The 15,736-nt window shown below is 40.2% G+C and overlaps 2 protein-coding genes across 2 annotated transcripts in view; one reads left to right on the forward strand and one right to left on the reverse strand.

Annotated features, from left to right (window-relative positions):
• Nucleotides 1-4,749: 4,749 nt before the first annotated feature.
• Nucleotides 4,750-15,626, reverse strand: DNAJA1 (DnaJ heat shock protein family (Hsp40) member A1). Its single transcript, XM_058695137.1, has 9 exons — nucleotides 15,489-15,626; nucleotides 14,256-14,397; nucleotides 13,904-14,081; nucleotides 12,024-12,128; nucleotides 10,686-10,913; nucleotides 8,810-8,924; nucleotides 7,248-7,363; nucleotides 6,854-6,954; nucleotides 4,750-5,984 (listed from the first exon to the last, which is right to left on the reverse strand). Exons 2-9 carry the CDS (start codon nucleotides 14,385-14,387, stop codon nucleotides 5,766-5,768), a joined length of 1,194 nt encoding a protein of 397 aa, XP_058551120.1. The 5' UTR covers nucleotides 14,388-14,397; nucleotides 15,489-15,626; the 3' UTR covers nucleotides 4,750-5,765.
• Nucleotides 15,242-15,736, forward strand: part of APTX (aprataxin) — a 66,355-nt gene continuing 65,860 nt past the window's right edge. The window contains exon 1 of the mRNA XM_058695134.1: nucleotides 15,242-15,490. The gene's annotated coding sequence lies outside the window, so the exon portion shown is untranslated. The remainder of the gene's footprint in view (nucleotides 15,491-15,736) is intronic.

Here is a 15,736-nt window from a genome sequence, read left to right on the forward strand (position 1 = left end):
CCAAACTGCAGTTTCGGCCTGTCCCAGGACTGTAATCATTAACCAGTGAATCTGGAATTCAGTATTTATGAGGTAATCTACCTGATAGACCCCCTCTGGCCCCCATAGGAAGGTAACCTTTTCTGAAACAATCCACTCTTGTTAGAGATCTCCTTTTCCCGTCCCCTTCTGTGTATAAAAGCCTTTTGTTCTGTGCAGTTCTTCAGAGCTCCTGTTAGATGGGATGCTGCTGGATTCATTAACTGCTGAAGTAAGTCAATTGGATCTCAAAATTTACTCAGTTGAATTTTGTTTTTTTAACAGTAACTTTGTGCTCACGAAGAACAAGAATCTAGTTGGTCAGCACATGTTCACTTATTCCTTCTTGGAATTTTATCAGACATCTGTTCTTGTACCTAGTGCTGAAGATGGCTTAGTAAGACCAGTTCCTGTCAGAACAGGGAAGAAATGCCAGCTAAAAGGTGTAATTGAAATGGTGGGATAGGAGAAGGGCACCTGATAATAAGCCCCACTGAGTTAGGAAAGGCTTCCTGAAGTTGACCATAAAAGGACCAGCAGGAGCTGTGGGTAAAGGGGTTTGGTGGTCAAAGTTAGCTGAAGGAGACTTCCAGGCACTGCAGTGTGGGGTTCTTGCAATGCATGCAGTGTCTTGGGAGACCAGGTGAAGAGAAGCCTGGATTGAGAGTCATTAAATGTACCTTTTTTCTTAAATGAATTAACATAACAAAAGTAAAAAAAAATTAAGTCTTCCACCTTTCCCAGGAAACCCTTGTGCAACTGTCTGTAACTTCCTTTGTACAAACCTGAAAGGTATTTGCACTTACTCTGCACATAGCTTTTCTTATGGGAGGGGCCCCAGGGACTGAGGTTGAGGTGAGAGAAGGGCCACCCTGGCTTCTGGACTCCCATGCCAGCCCGTACCACTGTCCAGCTCTCTGTGAGCTGCTTGAAGGCCTTAGACCCTCTAGGCACACAGTGGGGTCTCTGTGCCCTTGTTCCAGGTCTGGGTAAAGCAGAGCAGTGCTGGAACCTGGCTGGCCTGCATCCTTGGGCTAGGGAGTCTCTGATGAGCTGTGGGTGCTGTGCACTGGCTGGAGCCAACTGTCAGAGGCTGGAGGTGTCTGTCTGATGGTACCACTGGACTGCTTTTTCACTTTACAAAGAGATGGCAGAGATCATGTTTGTTGGCCTCTTAACCAGTATCAACCGGAGAGGATAAGCAAATGGGAGTTTGATGGCAGTAACCAGTGGCATACGGCAGTCCCTCATCTGGTTTCAGTTACATGCAGGCAACTGCGGCCCGAAAGCAGATGATCCTCCTCCTGACTTAGCATCAGAAAATCAAATGGAGCCTAACAGCATGTCATAATGCTTTAATCATTCACCTCTCTTCATCTCATGTGGGCATTTCATCTCACATCATCACAACGGTGAGTACAGTACTATTTTGAGACCACATTCACCTTTTATTACAGTATGTTCTTATAATTGTTCTATTTTGTTTTTGCTATTAATCTTACTGTGCTAAATTTATAAGCATTATAGGTAGGTATGTATGTATAGGGAGAAACAGTGCATAGCGCTCAGGACTCTTCTAGGTTTCAGACCTCCACTGGGGGTCCTGGAACATATCCAAACTGTGTGGCAGGGTGGGGGCAGAGGTGGACACCCGCATTCTTCCGAAAACATGTTCCATCAGGTAGCTAGGAAAGTAGGTACTCTGCTGCAGCCTACAGATACAACTGGTATTTGTCTCCAGCACTTACAACTTAAAATACACGGCAGTAAAGTTTCCTTCAGTAGGGTAAGGATATTTGCCCTATTCCCCATTCAGTTGTTAAATTTGTATTTCTGGGGGCACCTGGGTGGCTCAGTTAAGTGTCCAACCCTTGATTTCCACTCAGGTCATGAGTTTCGTGGGTTTGAGCCCGTCAGCAACTGGGCTATCAGCATAGAGCCTGTTTGGCTCTCTCTGCCCTTTCCCCATTGGCTTCTCTCAAAATAAAAAAATAAATTTGTGACTCTGGATACATTGAAATCTGAGGATGGGATTTCAAGGCAACCTTTCTTTAAATCTCAGGTACAATTATCTTCTTCAGTTGCTTTTCAACTTGTACTAAGAGCCCTTCCTTCCTATGTAAGCAGCCTTGTTTAATTCTCTGAATTACTCTTATGAAGTACAGCCTATTATGGTTTCCATAATACACATGAAGAAAGGGACTTCCAGAGGTTCCCATACCTTGTTCATGGAGCACACACTGAAAGCCAGGTGCAATTCCAAAGCTCAATTTCTTTATTCTTTGAATCTGGCTGTTAGCTGCTTCTCTTTAGGTCTGGGAACAGGCAAAGAATGCGTGAATTGTGTCTCCACAATCCATTACAATTTATTTATTTACCTAACCCAGCCACAGGAAGTGAGATGAGTAAAAGAGCACTGACTGACAACTGGGACTGCAGTTTTTACCGTTAACTTACTTGGGCCAGAGCAGTGGTTCTGTCATCCAGTAAATAAATCAAAGGTAAATTTTCAGGTCCTGTCCCTGACCTATGGAATCTGCAGTCGTGGCACTGGGGCTCATCAACCTTGCTGTTTTGAGATCCAGAACACTAGAGGGCAGTTTCTCCACTCCTAAAACGGATGTTTTGATTCTTGTTCTGCCTCACGAGGTTGTAGATATAATCCAGTTAAGTGATAACTGTTCAGGACTTAAGAAACCCTTGAAAGAGCATCTTTATTTTGCTGTAGCTTGTTAGGTTTCATTCACTGTATTTTTACAACCTACACATTTTTCCTATATTATTTCAAAAAAGATATTGTGATGAAGTGTACATCTAAGCTGGGAAGCTCCCTGGTCTGAGCCTCAAACTTCTTTTTTTTTTAAATTTTTTTTCAACGTTTTTTATTTATTTTTGGGACAGAGAGAGACAGAGCATGAACGGGGGAGGGGCAGAGAGAGAGGGAGACACAGAATCGGAAGCAGGCTCCAGGCTCTGAGCCATCGGCCCAGAGCCCGACACGGGGCTCGAACTCACGGACCGCGAGATCGTGACCTGGCTGAAGTCGGACGCTTAACCGACTGCGCCACCCAGGCGCCCCTGAGCCTCAAACTTCTAACTGCAGTGTCAAAGGCTGCCATTATTGGACTTTCTCTTACCAATGCATTATCCTGGATGGTTAATAGGACTATGTCCCTATGTTGGTAGTGTTGAACTTTGGCTGTTGATAAACATCTTGGTGCTTAAGCTACTACACCCAGCTCCATGATGTTAAAATCCTGGCGTGGGGTGGGGGTGGGGCTCACATGTTTTTAAGTTTCCCAGGTAACTAAGTGTAGCCAAGGTTGAGAAGCAGTACCATATGCAGAAAAAGACCTGATGCTAATTTCACATACAGGAAGATCTGCCACCATGTTCCATTAGCACCCTCATGGGACATTCTTATTCCCTACAAGTATGAGTGGATGGGGAAGGCATCAGAGCAAGCATTAGTGCTAGGGCCAGGAACTCCACTTGTGTGGATGCACATGCATTCCTGTAGCAGACTTGGTCAGAGTTGTAAGAGATGACCTTGGTCCAAGTTCTCAGGGGCAGCTTTTAGACTACAAACTGTTTCTGCCTTTCCTGGTTAACTATTTCCTTTTCAGATTTCTATTTTTCTTTTATTTTTATACTGTATAATTCAGTAGCATTACATTAGTTAACATTCACAACCTTGTAGAACCATCACTGTTTATCTAAAACTTTATCACAACCAATTAAGCATTAACCATTCATTCCTCTTCCCTCTAGCCCTTGGTAACTGGTCTATGAATTTGCCTTGATAGGTCATTTAAGTACACATACACATACAATAATTTGTCCTCTCACACACGTACCGTCACATTTTGTCCATTAGTTGGGTATGGGTTTGCTCCCCCTTTGGCTACTGTGAATTTTACAAACAACACTGGCAACAAGTATCTCACTTAGCCAAGGAGTCAATTACTAACTGTAGGCTTTTTGAGAAACTGCTCAACTTTTCTATAAGAGATGCACCATTTTACATTCCTACCAGTGAGGTACTGGGTCCCAATTTCTCCACGTTTTCACCTATTTTCATTTTGGATTAGTAGGTGTGAAGTAGTATTTCACTGTGGTTGTAATTTATAGTTGCCCTCAATGACTGATGTTAAACATGAGGATTTCAATTTTTTAAGATGTTATATGTATTACAACTCAGGGTTCTTTGGAGAAATTTAAGATTTCTGGTCATACTTTGTTGTGTTTTCCTGCGTACCTGGCATCATACCCAAACAGAAGGGTAGCTGTATGGTACTGACTAAAAATGACAATCTAAAAATAACAGGTTATTAATTATTTCACTATGACAAACACTGGAAGTGTGAAAACTATGTTTTAGTTTCTCCTTTTTAACTCAAATGTGCTCTATGAGGGAAACTTCGATGTGGGCCACTTCTGGAGAAATGTTTAACCTTACTGATTACAGGAGATGCAGCACAATCAGGATAAATGGGTAAAAACTTTCACATTTTCACACTAGTGTTTGCAAAGTTTTTAAAAACCCTTTTGGCTCATTACTTACCCCTCACCCACTTTCACTCCCCACCCTTGTTTAACATTCAACTATAGTTAAGTACCATTTTCAATTACCCATTTAACTAGTTAAATGACAAATTACCTATCTTAATTAGTGAAAAGCCAATGCTTTTAATCTAGGGGAAAAAAAAGCCTGTAGTGACACACTGGAAATGCTTTGTAATCAGTATATTAAGGAGACATTCATACATTTCAAGAATTGCTTAATTCTGATATCCAGATTTAAGCTTGTGAACATGACTTTTAAACATACAATTAAAGCTATTCATCATAATCTGCTATACTACCAACATTAAATTACAGTTACTTCGGAGCGTAAGTTAAATTGTTTAAAGTAAGCCTGTAACATACCTAAAACACCTTCCTAGCTCATACATGCAAATTTACTTTTCTGTGTAAATATCTCTTCACTCTAAGTTACCCTGCTCCCGAAGTCACTACTCTGAAGCTTATCATGGTCCAAAGAGAAGGAAAAAAAGTGTAACCAGGACTGGTGTGTGTGTATATATATATATATATATATATATGTTAAATATATATATATTAAAAAAAAAAGATGGCACAGAAGGGAATGCAGTTCTACAAGTTCAAGTCCTCAAACAGCAGATTATGATAAACCCCTTCTTTAGAAAGGTATCCTTTCCACCACTGATACCACAGGCCAAATTACACAGCATGCCATCTTTAACAGTTGAGGCAACAGAATAAATGCAGAAGCATCACAATGAATCCCACTTAATAGAACTACAGACCAACACTTGTCTACAAATTCTTTTTCTGATTGCCAATTAAACAAGTTTTAACTTAATAGCTTAACAATTAAGGGTCATACACTGAAGTCAATACATTTACCTAGCATTTTCAGTCTAAACTAGTTCATGTACATAGAGCTGAAATCAATTACAAGGTCGGGCCTCTAACATATGCTAGGGGAGATTTTTTAAAAGTAGTTTTTACAAGTATTAAACTTATCTTGCACACTGAATTCATCATACATACAGGGCAAAGTCAGAGCTTTTATATTTTTTATTCTTCATTTAACTTTTAAAACACTACTATAGTTGAATATTAAAACAAAAACAATAATAGCAAGTAGTGAGCTATGATTATAGTCCTTCATTCGTTCACTACTGCATATAAAATGCCAGCAGTGTTCTTCACTGGCCCCATTAAGAGGTCTGACACTGAACACCTCCCCTAGGGTGATGTTCATCATCCTCATACGCTTCTCCATTGTAATGGCGCCTTCTTTCCTGATTTGGATCAAAGTCCACCAGTTCTACCTGGTCCATTTCATCAGTCTCTTCTACTTCCTTCCTCTCAGGTAGGAGTTTTTCCAGCAAAGACAGTTTATCAGGAGAGAGAAAGCCATTCTCAGGGAAGTTTACCTATAAAAAGAAATCTCCACTGTAAGTTCCATTTGATTTACTTAACCAAGTAGCTCCTTAGACATATTACCACTGACCCATTTTCCCCAGAAAAACACTTGAGAACATTATCTTTTGGTGAATCTGCCAATCCCAAGTTAGAACACATGTTCTAAAAGGCACAAAAACATCTAGCTAGTATAGCCTTAACTAGAATTTAAGGCATTAAAAAAAAAAAAACAAACCCTCATCGGAGTAAAACTGCACTGTGATGATTATGGTTCTATTCAGCCAATGTAAGAACCCACACTAAAACATACTAATTCCTTGTAACAGAATTTAAACAAAGCTATTCATCTTCACAAAAGCAGTCCTTCTTTTCCCAAAAATGTTTTTTAAATTTCTTAAAAAGTATACTTTTGAGACAGAGCATGAGTAGGGGAGGGGCAGAGAGACAGGGAGACAGAATCTGAAGCAGGCTTCAGGCTGAGCTGTCAGCAGAGCCCAATATGGGGCTCGACCAATGAACCGCGACATCATGACCGGAGCTGAAGTCGGACACTTAACCGACCAAGCCACCCAGGCAACCCTAAAAATGTTTTTAATAAAAGCTGTATTTGTTGGTCAAGGGCCAATTTAAGATTGAAAAAAAATGGTTGGGGGTTGCTTTATGAACCATCCTATTAACCAAGTACTGTAGTATTTTGCCAAAAACTCACAATAGCTAAGTACTTCTGCTGAACTAAATAGAAGATCCTAATTATAGCCTTGTGTTAGCTCATTTCTTCCTGAACAAGAGACTATAATGTGCTTTACCATCCAGAAATGTAATTGTTATATTTTAATAAGCTAATCATTGTCAAGTATTCCCAGGCTACTTTATAGCTTACCTTAAATTCGATGATTAGGCGACCCTTTTCGTATGGTCTACGATAAATTGGCATGCCTTCATTCAGCACACACTTGATATCTCCATGCTTGACAATCTGACCTAAAAACATAGAAGCCAAGTTTTATTAAATACAGTCACATTTTTATGAGGTGGGGAAAATAAAGAGGAATGTCCTAGCTCACTGACAGGAATAAATATATGTGAAGCAATCCAATTACCTTTCAGTTTTTAGGGGCTTCCTTAAGAAACCCAATTACCATACAATTTCAGCTCAGCTCACGGGAGAGACTTAATTGAACAAGTAATTATACTAGTTTTCTCAGTGCCTATATACTAGCTAGCAGCAGACCGCGAAAATACTGTAACAGACAAGCTCATCTAAGTTATCATACCTGGATGAGAAGTAATGACAATGGTTCTGTTGTCTAGAGTAGATATTGGCTTTTGAAAGCCGCACAGTGCTTCAACCAGCTGTATGTCCATACACATGAAAAGATCCTCTCCTCGCCTGTTATCAACATAAATATGACATACACTCAATTCTCTCAAATCACCAGTGATTAGAAGTACCACAACAGGCAAATCCGTTTTCTTAACAGCAAACAAGGGTATCTTTCACAAAAAAGTCCTCTCTCCCAATTCTCAAAACAGCTGTGATCTAGAAACAGCAAATATATGAACCCTGCCAACCATTTCCTGGATAAGACTTTAGAATCCTTCCACTCATTCTAGGTAGCCTCTACTACTTACCATCCCCATTACCTAATTTTAAATCTGGTTTCTTAACAAGGGGGAAAAAACTTTCCCACAACTGCAGCTAAAAAAAAAAAAAAAAAAGTGCTGATATTAAGAAGGAAAGGACATAGTGTGAGGCAGAACAGACTTCCAACTGGGTCCTGGATTTAGGTTCTGTGAAATTAAATAATGGGGATGACCAATTCCAAATGATAAAAGAATTTTTTACTGACCTACATGAATTACTAATATAGTGCTTTGCATATTATGAAATACCTTTTGTATTTTGTATAGCCCACTTCCTCCTTGGGCTTAGACTTTCTTTTCCAGTTCATATTAGTAAAATAACTTATCCACAGAGTACTCTCCAAATAAAACTTGTAGATTCAGGGGTGCCTGGGTGGCTCCGTTGGTTAAGCATCTGACTCTTGATTTCAGCTCAGGTCAACAGTTCCTGAGTTCGAGCCCCACACCGGGCTCTGTGGGGACAGCACAGACCCTGCTTAGGATTGTTTCCCCCTCTCTCTCAAAAGCAAGCATTAAACAAACAAAAACAAAACTAGTAGATTCACCTCAAATGACCCTATCAAAATCCTGACTTTGATAGCATTTCCCATTATTTAAGACACTTATAGGAATGTTCTTTTTCACTAACTCAAAACCAGTTCCTTCAGATGTCATTCCCAACAGATTTACAGGATCCTTACTCTCGTCCAAAGCTTTAAATTAGCAATGGCTATATATTTAACACATGGGTTAACAAATCCTTGTTCTTAACTGTAAGATCATAAACAGTATCATTTCACAGCAACAGACCTCAGTTTATATACTAATTTAGTTTTCTACAGAGAAGTTTCTATACATTTATTTACAATTAAAAGCAACTCATCACAAACTCTGGACTAAAAGGGGCAAAAGGTTTAGGTCATTTCAAATTAACTGCTTACACAAAGACTATTTATATTCATACAAAACACTTCTTTAAAAAAAGCATATCCTTTAGGTAACGATTTACCTAAATTTACCCAAAAACCAAAATCTGATCTTTCTTTGTTTGTAGCCTACTGAAACAATGGTTAACAGCCTTTTAGAAAAGGTATCACATATAACCTAACTCTACTACACTTTTCTACAGTATTTCCAGTAAGTTTTTAGAGTAATGAAAAGCACATTTTAAAAAAATGCAATTTGTCAGTTTGAGTAATTGGTAAGTTTTTACCTAGTAAAAACAGCATGGTCCTTCTGATCTAAAACAATGATAATATCTCCTGGTTCCAGTCCAGGTTCTTGGTCTCCTTCACCATGGAATGTTATCTTCTGGCCATCTTTCATGCCTAAAAACAAAAGATTAGTTTTACACTCTTATTTAACATCCAACCAATGTCAGAATCTTTATTAAGAAATTGGTGCATGTTTGTGTATGCCTGGAAAAAAAATGCTCAAAGTCTTTGTGGATGCTAAATTTACCGAAATGACTAAGAATGCCCACATGATTCAATCAGGCCAATTTCTTACTGAAGAAAGTGATCATAGGGGAGAACACAAACCATAGACGCAAACCCACGTGAGGCTCCAAATCTCAGAACTGCTATTTACTGCTAGCTGGATTACCCTGGGGAAGCAAGTTGCATAACATTCCAAAATACCAACTTTCCCAGACACCTACCTCATCAGGACTGTTTCGAGGATTAAATAAAAAAGCCCATGCTGCCACCAAATCAGTTAACTGGCAAACATAACCATAATAATTAACAATAAACATTACTTATATCCAGCTTGTCTCCTGAACCAATCACTGAGGGGACCCAAACAAGAGCCACTGTTTTACATATTATGAAAGATATGAAACCCCTATTATGTAGCCAAAACTGTAATGAATATCCATCAAACTAGATCCAGCAGATCATTTCATGACTAATCCTTCATGTATTATAGTACCTTCACCCATGTTCCCCCCTCCATTTAAAAAAAATTCTTTTCAGTGCTTATTTTTGAGACAGAACATGAGCAGGGGAGGGGGCAGAGAGAGGGAGACACAGAATCTGAAGCAGGCTCCTGGCTCTGAGCTGTCAGCAGAGCCAGATGCGGGGAAATGGGGCTTGAACGCACGACTCGAACTGTAAGAGATCATGACCTGAAGGAAAATGGATGTTTAACTGACTGAGCCACTCAGACACCCTTCCCCCAATCCCTTTTTGAAGCAAAATCTAAATGCGTGAGGATGTATCTAAAAAACTAAGAACTTAAACCACAATACCAGTATTACATAGGAGAAAACGAACAGTTTGTCTTTATTCTTGAGGCCAAGTTGCTGTCTTGTTACAGCAGTGAAGCAATTCAACTGTACTTGGTTTTGCTCGATGTTCCACTACTGTAAAAAGCATGGATAAAAGCAGCAAATATGGCTTCACTTACAACTAATGCTCTCCTAAAAACACTGTTGGTAGCAAAAGGGATGTTCTATCAAAGCAAAAAAATCCAAACCTGACTACACATGGACCAACTGAGAGAGGGAAAAAAAGTGAAACGAGGGCAGTACCATAAATCACACAAAAGAACATTACAGAGGCTTAAGTTAATGCAGATTTACGTAGTAATATGCAATGAGGTTCATATGATCGACAATTCCGTATTAGTATGCACATTATGTAATAGTTTCATTTTAAATTAGCCATGTCTGAAAGACATTGCTACATGTTCATAAGTTCTTGTTTACCAGTTAAAACATGTTCATTAGTTTAGAACAATTTCAAGAAAATAGGAGACCCCCTGAATTCACCTAAACCCCCCTATCCTTAAAAGATGGCACATCCTGGAGTGCCTGGCTGGTTCAGTCAGTGGAACTCATGACTCAATCTTAGGGTTGTCAAGTTTGAGCCCCAAAGGTAAGTGTAGAGAATACTTAAAATCTTTACAAAAAAAGAAAAAAAAAAAAAAGGCATATCCTTTAATCTAGCAGTTCCCAAAGAAATAGTTATTTCAGTTACAAGTGGAAGATCTAATGATTTAATAGAAGAAAATTAAGTTTAGAACATTATTCAATCATTTGCTGATATCAGTGTTCTATCAAAATAAGAAAGTGACTCAGAACTCACCTTTGTCAATATGAACTTCTAGAATCTTCTTTTCTCGAACTATCTTCCTTCCATTGCAGCTTTTACATCTATCTTTAGGACTGATCCGTTCCCCATGGCCCTGGCACTCCATGCACACAGATTGAATTTGCTGAACCATTCCAGGTCCTATCTGATGAATTCTTATTTGCATTCCAGTACCTCGGCAATTGGGACAACATTCTACTGCTCCTTTCTTACCACCTCGGCCTAAACAGTTTAAAAAGAAATGTTGGAATTTAGTATTGGATATGATGAATGTTTTAATATTAATCAAAGTTCTTAAACACTACATTCAGTTTCCAAGGTTTGATGGAATGCTGTCCTAAAAATCTACGATTCAGCCTTTTTATATTTCACAAAATATAGCCACCACCAGCTTCAGTTAATAGATAACATTTTTATTGTCTTTCCAAAGAACCATTTCAGATTTTTTAATTTTTTTTAATGTTTATTTATTTTTGAGATAGAGACAGAACATGAATGGGGGAGGGTCAGAGAGAGAGGGAGACAGAATCTGAAGCAGGCTCCAGGCTCTAAGCTGTCAGCACAGAGTCCAATGTGGGGCTCGAACTCACAGACTGCGAGATCATGACCTGAGCCGAAGTCGGACGCTTAACCGACTGAGCCACCCAGGCGCCCCCAGATTTTTGTTTTAAACATGTGCTCCCAAAGCACAATTTTTAGGAATACTTTATCTGTGAGATGAGAACATTTTAAAGCATGTATTCTCTTTAGAAAATACCTTTATTTCAAACAAGTAACTCAAGATTACATGTTCTCACCCAGAAACTGGTCTAAACAGTTAAGTGTCCAAAAAAGAAGACACTGTTTAAACCATTATTACAAATCAGGGAAGCCATTAGAATGACATAAGAGTTTTCAAGAGAACAGAAGTGTTCAACTCTGAATAATGTTGAGGAAAAAAAAAGACACCACAAATTAGATTGATCCCAACTGTATTTAAAACATACAAGGGGCCCCTGAGTGGCTTAGTTGGTTAAGGTCCAACTTCAGCTCAGGTCATGATCTCATGTTTCATGAGTTCAAGCCCCACATCAGGCTCTGTGCTGTCACAGCAGAGCCTGCTTCGGATCCTGTCTCCCTTTCTCCTTGCACCCCTCCCATCCATAATAAACAAACGTTAAAAAAAAAAAAAAAAAATGGAATAAAACACACACGTGGAAAAAGGTGGTGGATTCAGGAGGTTTTCTTCATACTCGTACTCTCCAAGATTTAGGTAGAGTACTGTCAGTTTTATTTATCTAGAAGAGCTTTGGTCTCATTTTCACTTATAGTAAAGGTGTGAAAAGACCATACCTTCACATTTGTCGCAAATCACATTCTTTTGCAGAGCTAGTTTTCTTGTTGCACCATTATATAAATCTTCTAAGGTTACAGAGAGCTGATGCACAACATTTTTACCTAGAATGAATGACAGCTCGTTAAAAATCAAAGACATTTCTTATGTTTGTGTTCATTGCACTTTAAAAATAGTAAAGAATAATGAAAGACTAGTCTCACAGGACACATCTGTTGAGCACCTATCACATACATAGAAGTTGGCCACATTATCACACGTGATCCACGAACTATGATGTAATTTCAGTTGAGGAAAACTGGGTGACATTGAATAATCTGCCCGAGGACATATATGTGGCCATCTTATAAACCATGCTAATCAAAAACCTCAACTGCAAAATCACTTGGGAAATCGATGTTATTTAAATAGGTTTCACAATAAATTAATCCAAACTGCATTTCTGTCCTAATATACTCTAAACCTTTCACTTAGTATTGTATTGAACATGGCCAACCATTTCTTCATCCAAAAATCCTTCAGCACAGAGTTCCAACTAAACAAAATTCGCCAGGAAAGCAGACATATTTATTCAGTCTCTACAGAAGGCTATTAATTTCCACTTCTTTCTGAAGCGTGGCATATTTACTTTTGGGGCAACAGTAAGACTGTATTTCTCATACAGTCCTATTCAATACACCTACAACAATAGAAACGTTTTATATCCATGATATCTAATACAGTAGCCACTAATCACATGTAGCTATTTAGCACCTAAGAATGGCTACTATACAGAAATTTATTTAAATGTGGCCAGTGGCTATAAAGCAGTGCCATATCTCACCTCAAAATGTGAAACGGAAAATAGAGATTGCATAAGGATACAAAGGCTACAAAGAAGTCACTTGCCAATAGTTAATTAATAAGTTCCTAGCTAATGATTCTTCCACAATGACTTTTATCCACCAGGAATGAGTACTGCCTTAAGCCTCAGTGAAAAACCTCCCTCACTCTTATCTGCAGAGCATGCCTAAAGAGTATTATTCGTTTCCAATGAAGCACCATTAACTGCATCCTTTTCCTCCTAGCTCCACCTTTGGTTCTGTATCAAATACAGGTCCATGTAGTTGATTCTGGCATGCTAAAAACTGCCCTTCTTTACCTTTACAGATTTGAGACTACAGAGAAGGGAGAGCAAACAATTCCTGAAGTGTGACTTATCCTCCAGTTTCATGACCAAAAAACCTTTTAATGGGAGTCAGACTTTGCTAGTCCATTCCTTAAAAAAATTAAAAAATCAAAACAAAAAAAAACCCAGCTGTTTTTCTGTGGGACAAATCATCCTAAGTAATTAACTTTGATTACAAATTGTTTTAAGTTCCTTAACTACATTTTTGTTAAATGTTAGGGGTACATATTTTAAAATATTTTAAATTGAAGCGAGATTAAACAGACTGTAAGCTACTGGGAGATAATAAAAGCTAATCCTGACTCTGATGCCTTGCTACATATGACCCTGAGGAAATTTTAAATTTCTGAATTTTAACTCACTTTGAACAAGGCCACCACCTCCAACTGGGCTGGAGGGTGGGGGAGGGGTCAAATATCTCTAAAAAGGGTTTTGAATACTATGTTCCTATACTCTATTCCTTTACCTAAGGGTTGCTAACCTTCCAAATGTCATACATATTGGAGAACTTTACAAGCACTTGTTAGAACTTGATTGACTTAGCTGTTTTTGGTTACATCTCACTTTAAAAAATTACATCAAAGTGGCACTTTGTCAGTTTGCAACTTTATACCAACATGTAAACAAGCATTTCAAACAGGTGATTTCTCAAGAATTTACTTTCACAAAGGGCTACTTTAATTTGCTGCATGTGGACTAGGTTATTCTTACCTCTCCTCTCTCTCTGCATCCTTCCTCCTCCTCCAAAAAACATATCAAAGATGTCCATGGGGGAGCCAAAACCACCACCTGCTCCACCTTCTTTAATTGCCTGTTCTCCTCCTTTGTCATATAATTCCCTTTTCTTCGCATCAGAGAGCACTTCATAAGCTTGAGAAATCTGTTTAAACTGTTTGAGAAAGAAAATTTCCCTTCAGAAAAAAAGTGTTGCAAAAACAATCACTGTATTACACATACTCATTGTCAGACTGCAATGGAAATAGTATATACCTGGCAAAGAATTACACAGCTACATTTAAGACTGAACACATAAGAAAAAAAAAAGTAGGAGTACATCACTTGCCTTCTCTCCTTCATTTGGATTCTTGTCAGGGTGGTACTTCAAAGCCAATTTCCTGTAAGCCTTTTTCAATTCTTCCTGGGTGGCATTGGGTTTGACCCCCAAAACATCATAGTAAGTAGTTTCTTTCACCATTTTCTACAGCCTGAAATAAAATGAGATTTTAACTTTCAACTATTAATTTTAATTAGGAAAAGTCAGAATTAAGGCAGAGAAATCTTCCCTTTCCCAAATCTGATAGAACACTACCTTCCCTAAACTTCAGAGAAGGTAACAAATCCTTTGGTAATTCAGCGATAAATTCTTACTAAATATCGGCTAGTAATTATCAGGGAATAATTCACAGGCCTTTCTCTGTAGCAGCTGGTCCCCACTCTCCCACAGGAAAGCTCCATACTTAACGCCACTATTATCCGGATTCTTCCTGTTTCTCTTTCCCAGTATGACAGCAGTAATCAAAAAGAGCACCAATAGGCTCAGTTCTTACGTTATCCTTATCTTCCGGTAAATCGGATAAGCCCTACACTCCCTAGATAAAAAAACATTTGGACACGGGGGAGGAGAGAAAGGAGTGGTTTATGAAACTGATTTTAAGCCACCACAAAGCAAGCTCTCCCCCCGGCAACCTTAAGGGTGTTTCTCAATCAAAGAATTTATAGCATCTCTACTTTCACTACCGAACACCTCTCGCCCCCACGAGTCAGCGTAGTTTCCATGGTGTTAGGTTGCCCCCCTACGTTAGGTGCAGACCGTTACGGTTTTCTTCCTCCCACCTAGGACCGAAGGGGTGGGAGAACCCCAGCCAGCCCTCAACAAAGAGGAGCTCGGAGAAGCCACCGCAGCCTCCGCCCCGCTCCCTCCGCAGCCCCTCGTCCCCTGGCTCCTTCCGCGCGTGCGCGAATGGTCGCCCACCCCCAGCAAACCGGAGCAGAGGGGACGCGGGGGCGCGCACGGAAGGGGGGTCGGTTGGAAAGCTGAGGGCTCCAAGTCCTCGGGGACCTCGGGCTAAATAGAGTGGAAAATGCTTCAGGAAACATCTCGAGCCCACTCACCGCGTGCGGAGGACTGCTGCGGCAACACACCAGCCCTCCCAAAAAGAAAATCGTGAATACAGGAACCGACAACCCTCCCGCCCACGCGGAGTCAACCGCCTCCGACCGCGGCTCCATTCGGCTTCCCCGTGCCGACAATGGCGCCGGCCTTGGGACGAGAGGAAGCGCGAGAGCTGAAACTCACCGGTGAGGGGGCCGAGGCCGGTGTGGGGGAGCGGGAAGGAGCGCGTTGCTGGGCGCAGCTCGGGCAGCCGCCGCTCCTCCGCTTTTCAGCGAGCGTTCTGGAAAGTTCCGCCCGGCGCGCCGCAGCCGTCGTCTTTTGTAGCCGAGTCCTGGCGCGTCACTCGACGGAAGTCCCGCCCCTTTCGCCGCTGCCACCGCCCCGCGGTTACCTAGGCAACGGCGCGGGGGCGCTCGGACTGGGAGGAGCTG

This window comes from Neofelis nebulosa, chromosome 12 (genome assembly GCF_028018385.1).
Source record: "Neofelis nebulosa isolate mNeoNeb1 chromosome 12, mNeoNeb1.pri, whole genome shotgun sequence".
NCBI classification, from domain to species: Eukaryota; Metazoa; Chordata; class Mammalia; order Carnivora; family Felidae; genus Neofelis; species Neofelis nebulosa.